The 15,321-nt window shown below is 52.1% G+C and overlaps 1 protein-coding gene across 4 annotated transcripts; it reads right to left on the bottom strand.

The window, feature by feature from the left end:
- Positions 1 to 2,743: 2,743 nt before the first annotated feature.
- LOC129466529 (carcinoembryonic antigen-related cell adhesion molecule 4) lies at positions 2,744 to 10,734 on the bottom strand. Of its 4 annotated transcripts, XM_055250215.1 has the most exons (7): positions 10,559 to 10,734; positions 9,292 to 9,651; positions 5,383 to 5,500; positions 4,313 to 4,365; positions 3,949 to 3,980; positions 3,407 to 3,448; positions 2,744 to 3,130 (listed from the first exon to the last, which is right to left on the bottom strand). In XM_055250215.1, the coding sequence occupies exons 1-7, from the start codon at positions 10,620 to 10,622 to the stop codon at positions 3,065 to 3,067; spliced, it is 735 nt and encodes a 244-aa protein (XP_055106190.1). In that variant the 5' UTR covers positions 10,623 to 10,734; the 3' UTR covers positions 2,744 to 3,064. The 4 variants fall into 4 exon arrangements, with proteins under 4 accessions (XP_055106190.1, XP_055106191.1, XP_055106192.1 ...); XM_055250216.1 differs by lacking the exon at positions 5,383 to 5,500; XM_055250217.1 differs by lacking the exon at positions 9,292 to 9,651.
- Positions 10,735 to 15,321: the final 4,587 nt, after the last annotated feature.

Here is a 15,321-nt window from a genome sequence, read left to right as displayed (position 1 = left end):
TGCCACCAGGCCCGGCTAAATTTTTTGTGTTTTTAGTAGAGATGGGGTTTCACCATGTTGGTCAGGCCAGTCTCAAACTCCTGTCCTCAAGTGATCTGCCCGCCTCAGCCTCCCAAAGTGCTGGGATTACAGGCGTGAGCCACCACCCGCCGGCCGCGGCGTGGATTCTTCAGTGTGTTCTGATAGCCATGTGTCACTACACACTTGTTCTTTGTGTCTTCACATCTCCTCCTGTTGCATTTTAAAGCATTTTTATAGTATGCAGTTTTGCCTAATAAAGCATTCTCATAGCGAAATATATATATATATTTTCAGGCCCCACTCCTCCCTGAGGAGGATTATTTGCCTATGGGAAGAACAAGCAGATGGCAAAGGCCTCTGGCATCAAGCACAAAGCTCAGCCTGGAGGAGCTGGCAGAGGAGCCCAGGAGATCCTCTCAAGCATCTCCTCAAGGGCTCAGCTGGGGATGGAGGAGCAGGATGCTGAGCTCAGTGGATGCTCCAGGCTGAGTGATGGATGTGCTTCAAAGGTCAGGCACAGAGAATCAGACCTTAATCATGGAAGGTTCCCACCATGTTGTAGGCAGAGACAGTGGCCTGAGTGTCAGGGGCAGGGAGACTCACCATGAGGCCAAAGCAGGCTCTCAGCCCCCCAGAGACCACATCCTGGGTGCAGCAATCAGCGCTGCAGGGAGCTAACAACCATGATGTCGAGACATGCAAAGGTTTCGCAATTTATGGATTGGAGAAGAATAGCATTATCTCTGTAATAGCTTCCTCTTTCTTACAGTCTTTCTCATATAGAATAGAATGGGCAGCTTTTCCTGCAGTTCCCTCCTATCTGCATGCTCCCTGCTGCCACCCCTGGAAATGAGCCTCACTGGGTCACTGTCCGTGGTGCTGATGTCCATGGACTATTGAAGAGCCGGTGAGTTGTGATCTTTCAGTCACCCCTGCTCTCTTTTATTCTTAGCAACTAAGCATGTCACCAAGAAGAAGGTGGAGAGGTACTAAGGGCATGGAGAGCCCTCCATCTCCCTCTCTTAGGACCTGGAGGTTGCTGGGGACGTCACTGCAGGAACTGACGCCACAGTCAGGATGACCCCATCCAGGTGCCCATGTGTAGTTTGTAGTGAACGATGATGAGAAGATGGCCTTGAAAGGAGTGATAGACAGAACAAAGGCCTCTCAAAGATATGCACATCCTCATCCCCAGATCTGTGGACATGTCACATGGTAAAGGACACTTTACAGATTAAAGGAAGGATCATGAGATGGAGAGGTTATTGTGGTTTATCCCAGGTGGGTCCAAAATAACCACAAGGCTCCTTCCTTTTAAGTGAGAGAGGGAGGCGGGAGGAGGTGGAGATGTGGGGATGGAAGCAGGGCACAGAACAGTTTCAAGATGCTGCGCTGCTGGCTTTGAAGATGGAGAAAGAGGACACAGCCACGGTTGCAGGAGGCCTCTAGGAGGTGGAAAAGGAGGCTCTGCCCTGGAGCCTCCAGAAAGAACACAGCCATGTAGGCACCTTGGTTCAGGTTTCTGTGTCACTAAGCTTGTGGTAATTTGTCACAACATCAACAGAAAACTAAAGAGAGCTCACCTTGTCTCATCTGATGCTGTGTGCAGGTGGGATCAGGGATCATTTAGAGCTAAATCCCGATGCAAATCCCGACATAAAACAACCCATTACGGGTTGTTTTCTTACCTCTCATCTCAGGATGAACAACCTGTGGCAGTGGCAGAACACTCTTGGGAACTGTGGCTCTGTGTTTTAGTGCAGGCACCGGCTCACTTGTGGGAAGGCGGCACCTGGTTCAAGTGAACCTACATGAGATCATCACCCTTCCAGGGGCCCTCAGGGAAGGGCTGAGAACTGCTGTCCCAGGTGTGTGGAGGAGCTGCAGGTGAGATAGGGCTGTGGTCCAGGGAGAGGAGCAGGCAAGTTGTCCCATTGCCATGGGAGCCTGCATGAGCTTTAGATGGGGGAGTCCTGCACCTCTGACCTGGATGCTCCTGTGTAAAGAGTTGGCTTGCTCAGTGACATCTGTGCCAGGCTGTAGAGTGGGAACTGATGGGCAATGAGGGGCCAGAGTCCTGGGTAGTGCAAGGACTGAATTATGCATCTGTATTAATCTTGGTTGCTCTGACAGCCCCTCTCTGTGCCCCACCAGGGATAAAGATGTCCTGAGCAGTAGCTACTGGGACAGAGGAGAACCTGGTGGCCAGGGCTAAGCACACAGGATCCTGGATTTGGGGACAGGCAAGCTCATTTGTGGAGGACAGTGATAGACAGGGCCTCCAGGGCCTGGGTGAAGAGGGCAGCAGGGGTCAGGACACTGGAGGCTGCATAGGGGCCACAGCCACAATCTATATCACCCATGGTTGCTCCTGCATTGCTCGCCTTTGTGTGGACATCAGATGGCCCCATCTTCTGTGCTCCTGAGACCCCACATACATTCACAGAGGGACCCAGGCTGGGGCTGTGCATGGCCTTGGTCCCTGGGGTAGTGGGAAGACAGCTGAGTGCTTGGCTGGCTGGGCAGGGCTCCTGTGAATCCCGCCCTTTCCTGTGTAGGGTCCACCCCAGCCTGACTCCCAACCCCCTATTTCTGCCTCCCAGGGAAGAGAGACTGGGGTTGAGACAAAGTGGAGATATTTTCCCTGTGTGACCTGGGAGAGAATGGACATGGAGTTTCAGGGCAGTTTCTGCTAAGTTCCCATGAGCAGAAAAAGAGCCAATGAGAGGAAGGGTCCTCTTTATTCAGATCCTTTCCAGGTGACCCCGGGTGGGCCACAGGCCCTTTCACTTTCCCTGCAAGCCCCCGCTTCCTGTGGTGATGAGAGGCCTTTGTCCTGACCCACCCAGAGCCCAGCGCAGCCTGTCGGGATCTCCAGATATTCAGCAGGGACCCCCATCCCTCCCTGTCCCCAGGCCTGTGTCTCCTCAGGACTCAGAGCTGGTTCTCTGGCTCAGGCTCCATGTACTTCTCCTTCCCAGGGCTGGGGGCTTTGGGTACCTCCATCAACCCACAGGAGCAGCTCCTGGAGAGCTGCCACAACCTAAGAGACCACATCTGCTTTGTGGTCGATCCGGCAGTAACTGTTTGCGTCAGAGTGTAGCAATTCCTGTGAAAACAGAGAAGAGGCCTCCACCCCTGTAGCCTTCTCAGAACAGGGTCTGGCATCTCCCAGGCTCTGGGCCCACCCAGGGCTGCTCTGGGGCTGAACCTGGCTGTGCTCAGGGGGTCCCTGTTCCCAGGCACCTCCCTCCTCTGCTCACCACCCCCTGTTCTCATTTTCACTACATTTTCCTGAATCTCAGAGCTCAGCCAGGTGCTGGTGGGGGCAGATCCTGGGTCCCCTGGAGCCTGCAGGACCAGAACACCTGTGGCCCACACTCACCTCATAGATGGGAGTGGCTGTTCTGGGGCTGGGTAGGGGGACCTGGGCAGGGGAGAGAGGGGATGTCAGGGGACAGGGAGGGAGGGTCATAGAAGCCCAGCCTGGAAGGTTCCTGTCTCTGATCGGCCAGGACTTACTTCCCTGCCTCCACTTCCAGTCATTTCGCCTCAGGAGTGACCAGCTCTGCCCCTGAGCTCAGCCTCCCAGTGTGGACACAGCACCCCGACCCCTGTCCTGGCTGGGCCCACCCCGCACCCTTGTTAATGTGGGCCACTGACTGATGCTCCCAGTGTCCACTCTGCACCTGCTGCACTCCAGGGTTCTCCTCAGGTGATAGAGCGTCCCGGGGAGGGGTGAGCACATGGCGTGGGTGGTCCTGGACCTGTAGAGAGGCCCGGATCCTGGCCGGAGGCACTCACTTTGACCTGACTGTTCTGGGGAAAGGTGGGTCAGTGCTGTGCTGTGGGGTTGATGGTCCCCCTGCCCTGAGCCTGCGCTGTTGGGACCCCAGTAGAAAAGGGCTGGGGAGGGAACAGGCTTACCGAGAAGGTGGATCTGTGAGAGGGACCATGGCCTGGAGACAGAGACAGGAGTGAGCAGCCGGGTGGGAGGAGAGCCTGGGCCCCTCACGGAGGAGGGTGTGGGGGTCCTCAGCTCCCAGAGAATCAGGGAGAGGGAGCCTCTTCCCAGGGGAGACCTGAGCAGCTGAGGTCGAGGAGGTGACCCACGACCCAGAGCCCACAGATCAGTCTGACCAAGACAATCGGGGTCCCCTGTGTCATGTTTCCTGATATCCTCCTTGCAGCCCCAAGGAAAGGGTCAGAGGCCCCCAGGGGGTGACTGGCAGGAGTGGACACCATAGGGCAGGCCTAGGGGCTCCCACACCTGGGCTGAAGGGACACTCACCGGGGGTGGAGGCTGGGGGCTGCTGCTCCCTGAGGTCACGCTGGGTGCTGGCCCTAGGAAAGGTCAGGGTTATTCACGAGGGCACAGGGAGAAATCACAGGTTTAGGGGCAGAATAAAGGACAAGGAAGGGACTCCATTTTCAAGGACTGGAGTGAAGGCCTCCTGTCTCCATCAGTTTCGTGGTAGGAGCGGCCGAGGAGGGGGAGCTGAGGATAAGCCTTAAGCAGTCACATCTGTCCTGGCCAGAGGGGAAGGACCCCCTAGGCAGATGCTGGGTGAGGAGAACATTGACCCTGGGACCCAGGAAAGGGACTGAGGACCCAGGGAGGGAATCAGACCACCTGGGTTTGCCTGAGAGGAAGGGTCAAGGCCCCAGAGGGAAAGCAGGGCCGGCTGTGTGTGCAGGACACTGGGGTAGCTGGGGGCACGGGGAGGCAAGGAGCATGTATCATATTCTCCCAGAACTCAGTATCCCTGCCGTGGCCAGACCCTCCTTTCAGGCCTGGAGATGCTGAAATGGGGCAATGGCCTTGTCCTCTCTCTCTCTACCTCTTGGCAAGAGACATAAAAGACAGCAGGTCCTGAGGTCCAGGTTTTCCCGTCTCACACCTCAGGGACATCAATCATGATGGGGTGCTGACCCCACCCAGCCTGTCCAGGCTTTGCCACTCCCCACTGCGTGACCATGCCCAGGACCCCCACCGTGGATCTCAAGCCTGCAAATCGCTCCTTACGGTGGGTAAATTCAATGAACAGCAGAAGGTACCAGGTTCTGAGCACTCCCGTCCTATCTCCCTCCCTCCCTCCCTTCCTCCCTCCAGGCAGCTGTGGCTTTGCTGTGTTAGGGAACTAGGACAGCACTCAGGGGTGCAACCTTAATTGTGCCACATTCATAAAGGAGGAGGCAGCCTAGGCTCAGCAGCTGGCAAGGGAGGAGCCCTGGAATGAGAGGGAAGGATTCGTTGGGAGGACGCGGAAAGCCTGGCCCTGCATACAGGGCGGGGTCTCCCTCCTCCTGGACTGGGGTCAGCCTAGGGGGTGGGAGGAGGCTGGGGAAAAGCTGTAGTACCTTCCAGTCCTGGAGAGGAGCAGAAAACACGCCAAGGCGGCCACCAGAGCCACCCCAACCAGGACCCCAGTCACGATGCCAGCGACAGCCCCCACAGGAAGGCCTGGGACGTAGTTTTCTGTAGAAAGGGGAAGGCAAATGGGACCAGGCCCAAGTCTGTTCCAAGGGAAACCATAAGGGGCCTTGCAGGGCAGGGGCACAGTCAGGGAGGAAGGAAACGCTCCAGAGCCTGAGCGTGGTCTGTTGGGCTGTCCTCATAGCTGACTCCCTCGCTCTCCGTGGTTGCACCATTTTCTGTGTCTCAGACTTGACACACTGAGATACACCGACTCCTACGTTCTCCCACAGGTGCTTGCACCTCGCTCTGCTCCCGTGCCTTTAAATCCCTTCTTCCTCTCACGTCACACTTCTTCCCTCTGTTTCTTTTTTCTTTTTCTTTTTTGGAAGGAGTCTTGCTCTGTCACCCAGGCTGGAGTGCACTGGCACAATCTCGGCTCACTGCAACCTCCATCTCCCAAGTTCAAGCGATTCTCTTTCCTCAGCCTCCCAGGTAGCTGGGATTACAGGTTTGTGCCACCATGCCAGGCTAATTTTTATATTTTTAGTAGAGATGAAATTTCGCCATACTGTCCAGGCTGGTCTTGAACTCCTGACCTCAGGTGATCTGCCCGCCTTGGCCTCCCAAAGTGCTGGGATTACAGGCATGAGCCACCGCACCCAGTCTTCCCTTTGTTTCTTCTTTGCCATTCCATGATTGTCATAGAGAGCTAGCCCTCACTGTCAACTCCATGCTGATGAGCGGGGATGATGTTCATTGACTGTTTTCAGGGGACTTCCATGTGCCAGGCACAGTGGGCACCAACCTACCTACAGCTCATCTCATCCTCACATCACCTTCAGGGAGGGGGGCTTCACTCCCATCTGCAGAGTTAGAATCTGAGACTTACAGTGCCTCAGTAAGTCAAGGAAGGTCACAGAACTCGTACATGATAAAACCAGATTTTTACTGCATTGTTCCTGATTTTATTGCTAATAACAACATCAAAAAAATAAGAATACTGTTGATAGCATCGACTGAGCTCTCACCCTGTGTATAACTCTGCTTTAATCTCTTTAATCTCCTAATAAACCTCCTCACAACCACCCTGAGATCCAGGTGTTACAGTGAGTTTGATCTCTAGCACACATATATATTTTGTTGTTGTTGTTATTCTTTCTTAGCCTGCCCATATCTCTGCTCACATCACCCGTCTGTTCTGCACATTGTCTATGCTTTCCATTGCAGCCTTTAGCGTATTAGCCAGTATTGTTTTTTGTTTGTTTGTTTGTTTGTTTGTTTGTTTTTGAGACAGAATCCCGCTCTGTTGCCCAGGCTGGAGTGCAGTGGCGCAATCTCGGCTCACTGCAACCTCCGCCTCCCAGGTTCAAGCAATTCTCCTGCCTCAGCCTTCTGAATATCTAGGATTACAAGCGCCCACCACCATGCCTGCCTAATTTTTTGTATTTTTAGTAGAGACAGGGTTTCGCCATGTTGGCCAGGCTGGTATCGAACTCCTGACCTCAGGTGATCCACCCGCCTTGGCCTCCCAAAGTGCTGGGATTACAGGCGTGAGCCACTGCTCCTGGTCCCAGAGTTGTTTTAAATTCCTGGTCTGATAGTTTCAACATCCCTGCCACATCCGCATCTGGTTCTGATGCTTGTTCTGCCTTTCAAACCACATTTTTTTTTTTTTTTTTTTGCCTCTAGTCTGTCTTGTAGTTTTTGTTGAAAGCCAGGACATGATATACTGGGCAACAGGAACTTGGGTGAGCAGGCGTTCAGTGATGCGGTGGTGAGTGTGGGGAGGGAGGGGTTCTGTGGTCCTGGAAGGAGTCTGTGCCCTGGGCGGAGTCTGTGCCTTGGGCTGTGAATGTCACAAGTGCCTCTCAGTTTTTTCTCCCCCTTAGGTGGGACATGATGGCTAGAGGGGGCTGGAGTTGGATAGTTCCCCTCCCCTCGGTCAGTTAGGCTCCCATAAACCCCCAGCAGGTGAGGCTCTGGTAAAATAATGATTTATTCCTGCTAACTAATAACTATCTGAACTTGCTAAGAACAGATGCTCTGGGATATTTTTAAATGTTTATTTTTTTTTCTACTCCCCAGAAAGGATGGGGGGATTATTATGGGATATTCACAGTAAGAACCAGGTAGAGCTCCAGGGTGTAAGGCAAAAGTGTGGGGCTACCCGCAAGCCTGACCCCTCCCCTGAAAACCTTCCCACAGCCCTGCAGCCCCAGGGTCAGATGAGACTCAGCTCCCAGGGGCAGATTTAGCGGAAACAGGCCAGAGGAATGAGACATGGGTCTTAGGCCCTAGAGGAACAGAAAACAGGTGTGGCCAGAACCTCCTAGGATCTTATATCCAGGTCTCCATCTCTGAAGAGGTTATAAATCATTCCTTCATTCAATCCCTCCCTCCTTCATCAGAGAACTACAGAGTGTGTGTCTCACGTTGGGCCCAGAACCTCCTAGGATCTTGTATCCAGGTCTCTGTCTCTGAAGAGGTTGTAGATCATTCCTGCATTCATTCCCTCCCTCCTCCATGAGAGAACTACGGAGTATGTGTCTCACACTGGGCCCTGGCTGGTGCAGGGTGTGAATGGGGAGAGAAAGCAAAGTCCTCCCCTTTATCCTCCCATTGGAATGATACCCACACATCAGGAAACACACGATTTCATGTCCAGAGATGGGCAGTGTGGACCTGAGTGAGGAGGCCTGAACTTCCCCAGCACTGACTGATTGTTGAGGCAGGTGATTTAGTTAAGAAAAAACTGATTAATTCTGTATTTACTCATAACACTCCAGACCAGAATCTCCCTCTCTGAGCTGTAGACACCTAAGAAGAAAACATCTGAACCAGTGGCTCCTCTGAGGTCCACAGACACCTAGTAAGGCACCGGGGATGAAGGAGAGGACGTGGCAGTAGCTGCAGACAGTCCTCATGTGACTCTGCCAGCTGCGATCTGCCCACCCTGGCTGGTTGGTGTCTGTATCTCTCTGTGCCTCAGTTTCCCCTTCATACAATATGTAAATGGAAAATGGTCTGCGGCTTGCCACTTTGTCTGTGAATGAACTTTAAATTATTCACAGGATCTGACATGAAGCTTGGCACAGAGGAGGTGTTCACATCGACAGCATCTGTTATTATTTGCCTCCATGGGAGAGCACCCCTGGACATGATCCCCGGTGGACAAGAAGCTGCCGGGAACATTTGCTCACCTCTCTTCCTACCCATGGGCCACTGACTGCCCAAGGGCATCTCTTAAGCTCCCCATTCAGGGGGCCGATGCCCTAGTAATCCTGTCCACCTGCCCTCTCCAGGCTGAGTCCGAGGTAAAGTGGTAGGCTCTGTCCTTGTCTAGATGAGCCTCTGGGAGCTGAGCCCTCACTGGTGAGAAGCTCCAGGAACCACCGCCCGCAGACAGCTGGTAAATCCTTGCTCCCAGTAAGCCCTGCCCAGGAGACCACACCCCAGCCCTGGCACAGGCTTCCCGGGGTCACATGGAGTCAGGAGCCCTGAGGCTGGGCTTCTGTGAGGATCCCAGGACCCCCTCAGGCCAGGCCCTGACCCAGTTCTCCAGGGTCTTTCTCAGGGTCAGGTTCATGGGGAGGGCACGGGGTGCTTGGCTGAGACTGACCACCCCCTGCTGAGGCCCCCGTCCCATCAGCAAGTGTCTGCAGGGCCTGGATGCAGGAAAGGAATTCTGATCTGTTGAAGTTTACCTACCATGTGTGTGTCCTGCACTAAATGCCCAAATCTCAACATGGGACAAAATGCAGAGAGGGATGCAGGCACAGCCCAGGCCTGACAATCTCGTGTGTGAAGCAGAACTGGCCCCCATCACCCAGAGGTATGGGGGAATCACTCACGGTGTACGTGGAGCTGGCCAGTTGCTTGGTCAGAGTTGTAATTGGAATCTATGGTTCGTAGGGTGTAGGGTCCTGCGTCCTCCAGGGTGATGTTTTGGAACAGCAGGGATCCATTGGAGTATACTCTCTCTCGACCAGTGTGTGCCACCCCTGGGATATTTGCTTGAATGTCTGTTATATAACCAGCAATGAGAGGGCTCCCTTCTGCCGTTTTCCCCTTGTGCCAATAATAGGCTTGAATAGTCTCTGAAATATTGCAGGCCAGTAGAAGAACATCCTGTCCCTCTGCAGCACTGGACGGCATGGCTTCTATAGTGAACTGGACAGTGGTGGGCGGGTCCCAGAAGGTTAAAAGTGAGGCTAGGAGGTGAAGAGAGCATCAGTCAATACTGGGACCTATGGAGTGCGATGGAAAGATAAGGCCCTGGGGTCCTCAGGGTCTCCTCATTTCTCAGCCTTGGAGTGTGTGTGTGTGTGTGTGTGTGTGTGTCCCACTGGGTCAGCAGCATGACCCCCATTCCTTCAACACCTCGGACCTTGGCATTTCCCTGTGTGGAATCCTCTTCCCCAGGGGTCTGCACAGCTCCCTCCACACTGCCCTCAGATCCTGCTCACATCAGGGTGTTTTGGGGAGAACTCTCCCCTGACACCTCCTCTAGAGACCCTGGGTCTTCCCTTTCTGACCGTTCCCTGCTCTGTTCCCTCCAAGGCTCTTGTCAGCACCTGACCTCACATTCTAGATCTCTTTGGGTGTCTGTCTTCCTCCCCAGGAGAGCGTGAGCTCTGTGAGGGCGGGACTTGTGTGATGTTGGTTGCACCCCAGTGCCTGGCACAGGCTGCAGACTCCTGTGGATGAGTTCATGAGCGTTCTCAGGGCCTCCAAGTCCTGAGGTTTATTTCCCAGTGTCTGAGGTTGTTGGCTAAGAGCAGTGTTTTATGCCCTGGTGATGTTTTTATTTGAAGTGTCATCTGGTATAGTTATTATCATTTTTTCAAAATGTAGTGGCCAGTGATGATTAACCAGGAAAAGAGAACACTTGAGATTTTCCTGCCTTTTACTAATTCCAGTTCACTGAGATTTTCTTGTTGTGACCCTTGCCCCTCTCTAATGTTCTCTCCCTTATCCAGCCTCCAACAGAAGCCCTCAGTCCCCTCTCAGAGCCCCAGGAGACCCCAGCCAGAAGCCCTCTGTCCCCTCCTACCCAAGAGACCCCAGTCAGTCTCTGTGCTCCCTCCTCCCACCACTCTCAGAGAGTCCTCCCCTCACCTGTGATCAGGAGCCCCTGCCAGGACCTGTGCCCTCCATGGGGAGCGGCTGAGGGGGGGCCCATGGTCTCTGCTGCCTGCTTGTCCTCTGTGGAGAGGAGCTCGGGCTACAGGAACGCTCTCATCAGAGCTGCTGTGACTGTCTGCTGTCGAGTCTGCTGACCTTCCTCCTTCTGTGCTGAGCCTCCTCCCAGGCAGAAGCACTTCCCAGGGCCAGGGGCAGAGGTGGGGCTCTTCCCAGGTCACACCTCTGCCCCCTCCCCTCTCATTTCTGCCTTTTTTGTCCCTCCTTCCCCTTTCTCTTCTGTGTACATTACAGTTTCCTAACCACCCTTTGAGAAGCAGGGTTGGTGGAGTCCCCTGTCCCCAGACAGGGTGACTTGTCACCCCTGCACTGACCCTTTGGGAATGTCACCACACACAAAGGTACTCTGGGGTCTCCCAAACTGGGGGAACTGTTTCCCTTTGTGACACAGAAACCCAGCTGGGCCCCCAGGTCTCCTCATGCTCCCCAGTACTCAGGGAGAGTGGGATGATACGCAGCAGGAAGGTGACAGAGGTGGCTCTGTGGGACAGCAAGTGGGGGGCGACTACGGGGGGGACAAGTCCCCTCTCTCCAGTGTCACCAGCCTTGCCTCTGACCCAGGGACAGAGATCCAGGCCTGGGGGTGTCAGGAGGATCCCCAGCTCCTGGATGTGGAGGGAGGTGTCCTGCATGTGCTGGGAAGAGAGGACTGTGGTGGAGGGAGGTGGGTGGCTCTGGGTTCTGCTGTCCTTGAGGAGGGATTCAGGGAGATCCTCCGTCTCCATTTCTGTTGGCTGAGCTGTGGCTCAGGGCCTGTGCATGTTCTCCCTGACCATCCCGGGTGGCCTCTGTCCTCTGTGAAGCTGAATGTCCTGTTGTCACTGTGCCTTCCCCATGCATGATACCAGGAGAAAGTGGAGAACTGAGCAGAGAATCCTGGCAGAGCAGGATCCTCAGAGGCTCCAGGAAGGATCGGGAGAGACAGAGCAGGCACATGGAAGGGACCGGAAGGGCCTGCTGGAGCAAAGTATGGAAACCAGGCTTCACCTCCACCTCCTTAGCAAAGCCAGGTTCCTATCCAGGGGAATCCATTTCCTGTGTGTTGTCTGTGTGCGACGTTGCTCCTGGAGGGCGAGAGGAGACCTGTGGTAAAAGTCAGGGGCTTCCCCAGGGATGCTGACCAGGGTCCACACGGTATGAGTTGGCCCTGGCCCCTGGGCAGAGATGGGCTCTGACCTCCAGATTGCAGGGTCAGGTCATCCTTGGTCCTGTTCACTGCGGGTCGCCAGGATGCCCAACTCCATGCAGTGCAGGATGAGCTCAGGGAGGGGATGAGAGTTGTCCAGAGCACTCCTGGTCTGATTTGGGAGAGCTGTCCTGCAGGCGGATGGCCTGCCTCAGAAAGAGCCATCCGTCCCCAAGGTTTCAAAAGAAGGGCCCAGGGAGGTGTCTCTGGGGGCTTTAGAGAGAGGGCACTAGCCTGGGAGGTGGTCCCCAGAGTGTCCTGTGTTCCTCCATCACAATACTGGGGGTTCTGCCTCCAGGTCGCCTGTGTCCCTGTCTGTCGTCTGCCCCAGGCCTCCCCACAGGGCCCAGGAGCTGGAGCAGCTCCCACCTGCAGACTCCACAAAGGGACACCTGGTTCCTCTTTTGGAGCAGGGGAGGCCCCGTGACCCTCAGTCCCTCTGAGATGGAAACAAAGGCAGATCCTGGTTTATCCTGTCCCTTCCTGCAGGAGAAGTTCCCTTGGATCCCCTGGTGAAATGTCTGCAGGGACCATAGACAGATGTCCCAAATACTGGGGACCTCGAGGCTGAGGAGTCAATCTCTGACTTTCTTGTGGTCATTCTGCCCTGGTGGAAGATCCTCCTGGGATCGAATATCCGGAGTTTGTGTCAGTTTCGGTGTGTTTGTGAGAAGGATATATGTTAGAGCCTGGAGGGGATGTCAGTGAATGATGTCAGGGAATGAATTGGGTTTGCCCCTCACTGTTAGAAAGACCCTGAATTACCTCCTGATGCTACTAGGGTAAAAGCCATGTTCTTGTGTTCATTTCTCTAAGGTAATGTAAATAGAGTTTATTAAGGCATTTCTGGCCAACTAAGGTGGATTTTGTCATGTAGACACAATATAGACACAATATAGACCATAATACATGTACATATGCAAAAGCACACCTAAACACATATCCACAAACACTGATACAGTGGAATAACCGTGGACTTTATATCCAGAGAGACCTGGGACTCACTACTGGTTCTGTCACTTAACTGTGTCATCTTGCATGAGTCACTTGGCTTCTTTGATCCTCGATTCCATAATTTTTAAAATGATGATGATAAAATCCACTTTGCAAGCTGTTAGGAATAAGGATTGCTTCAGCCAGCAGGTGGAGGTTGCAGTGAGCTATGATTGCACCACTGCACTCCAGCCTGGATGACGGAGCAAGACTCCGTCTCAAAAAAAAAAAAGAAAGAAGAAAGAAAGAAAGAGAGAGAAAGAAAGAAAGAAAAGAAAGAAAGAAAGAAAGAAATAAGGAAAGAGTTACTTCCACTTGTTAGGACTTGTGGTGCATCTGTCATTGTTTTCATTTCCCAGTTCCATTACCTATGTGCTCTGTGATTTTGATCAAGTTGCCTAACTTTTCTTGTTCCTCATTTACCTAATTTGTAAAATGTGGGTAACAGTACACTATTGTGAGTGTTATTTCCCAGTTCTGACCACCAGAGGGCGCAGAAGCACCGGCACCCACTGGCAACGGATGTGTCGGTGCCCATGGTTTACCAACATCATTCTCCCATGAAAGGAACCAGGGCTCCCTGGAGAAATAGCTGATCCAGGGCTGGGGCAGGAAAGCACAAGAGAAGCCCGGAGCTTTTTGTGAGGCCATAAAGTAAGGAACCACTCGAAAAATTATGGGAATATTTCAAAAGATTACAGATGTCAACAGGGAGCTTAGAATTACCAATTTGGGGACAACATGAGCAACATAATAATGATAGCAATGGATTCCAACCCATAAATATCCATGAGTCCATGCTGATATAAATAATTGAACAAAGAAATAAATAAGGAAGAAGAAATAGCTCTTTCTTATAGCAGAATTCCAGTTAATAAATGTAGAAGGAATTATGGAAATAAAAAATCACTATTTGGCCAACACCACAGTAATAATTGTTTATAGGCAAGAATCAAGAACCATCCATAGGTTCTAAAAATTAATGGATAAAAGTAAGATGATGCTGTAACTATTGCGTATCAAGGAGAGGTCGGGGGAAGTAAGGTGAGAAGAAACAGGCTACTTGTTTATTCCCAAAGTATCTGTCCACGAGATACTTATTAATTACAATGGGACAAATAGTAACTTCGTAGTAGAGAAACCTGGCAGACACCACCTGAACCAAGTGCTTAAAATGAACCTCATCAGTAACGAGGGACACGACATCCTGGGGCCCTTGCTGGGATGTCCTGAGAAAGACACATCACTTCTGTGCTAATCTTGCCCAAAATGCATAACCTGAAACATCCCAAGGAAACATGAGACAAACCCAAATTGAGGGGCATTCTACAAAACAACTGACCAGACTTCCTCAAAAGCATCAAGGCTCTGAGAGAGGGAAAGAGTGGGAATCTCCCCCAGGTTGGAGGAGGCCTAGGAGATGTGACAGTGTTATTCAGTGTCAGATCTTGGATTGGACTAGGTAGCAGAAAAAGGACATGAGTGGGATGATTAACAAAATTTGAATATTTATACATTAGTTAATATTATTGCACCAATGCTAGTTCCCTGATTTGAACAATTATATAGCTATATAAGATGTTATTTGAAAAAAAAAGCTGGATAAAGGATAAACTGGAATCCTATTTTTAAAGATTTTTGAATGTTTAAAAATAAACGTGATAAATGAGGCCGGGTGTGGTGGCTCATGCCTGTAATCCCAGCACTTTGGGAGGCCGAGGCGGGCGGATCACGAGGTCAGGAGACTGAGACCATCCTGGCTAACACGGTGAAACCCCGTCTCTACTAAAAATACAAAAAATTAGCCGGGCGTGGTGGCGGGCGCCTGTAGTCCGAGCTACTCAGGAGGCTGAGGCAGGAGAATGGCGTGAACCTGGGAGGCGGAGCTTGCAGTGAGCCGAGATCACGCCACTGCACTCCAGCCTGGGCAACAGAGCGAGACTCCATCTCAAAAAAATAAATTAGTTAGTTAAATTAAATTAAATTAAATTAACGTGATAAATGGAAAATCAAAATTTTAAAAATGCTTTAGATTTCTGTGAGGCCAAAATGAGTGTATAGTGCTTAGAACATGCTTGTGACATAGGAGTTCTCAACATGTCAGCTATTATTATAAGTACTTTTATAATTAGTAAGTAATGTTATAAGGAACGAGTAATCTGTTTTTATAAGTAATTTATTTCCTAATGTCCTCATATATTCTCATATTTTTTTCCTCTCTGCTGTTAAATCCATATTGAGTATGTATGTGGTTATTTTAAGATATAAAATAAGATTAGGCCTGGCGTGGTGGCTCACACCTGTAATCCCAGCACTTTGGGAGGCCAAGGCAAGCAGATCACTTGAGGTCAGGTGTTGGAGACCAGCCTGGCCAACATGGTGAAACGTCGCCTCTACTAAAAATACAAAATTAGCGGGTGTGGTGGGCGCGCACCTGTAATCCCAGCTACTTGGGAGGCTGAGGAGGGAGTATCGCTTGAATGCAGGAGGCTGAGGTTGT

Source organism: Symphalangus syndactylus, chromosome 17, assembly GCF_028878055.3.
Source record: "Symphalangus syndactylus isolate Jambi chromosome 17, NHGRI_mSymSyn1-v2.1_pri, whole genome shotgun sequence".
NCBI lineage: Eukaryota > Metazoa > Chordata > Mammalia > Primates > Hylobatidae > Symphalangus > Symphalangus syndactylus.
The sequence above is the reverse complement of the archived record's forward strand: the minus strand, read 5'-3'. Positions and strand labels throughout refer to the sequence as shown.

Bases quoted from the DNA above. Each gene is read 5' to 3' on its own strand.
- LOC129466529 (XM_055250214.1), bottom strand. From the start codon at position 10,622: ATGGGCCCCCCCTCAGCCGCTCCCCATGGAGGGCACAGGTCCTGGCAG. The intron at 4,366-5,382 runs GTACTACAGCTT...GACCTTTCCTAG, and splicing joins CTCCTCTCCAGGACTGGAAG to GGCCAGCACCCAGCGTGACC. The intron at 3,449-3,948 runs GTAAGCCTGTTC...TCCCCTGCCCAG, and splicing joins CTCACAGATCCACCTTCTCG to GTCCCCCTACCCAGCCCCAG.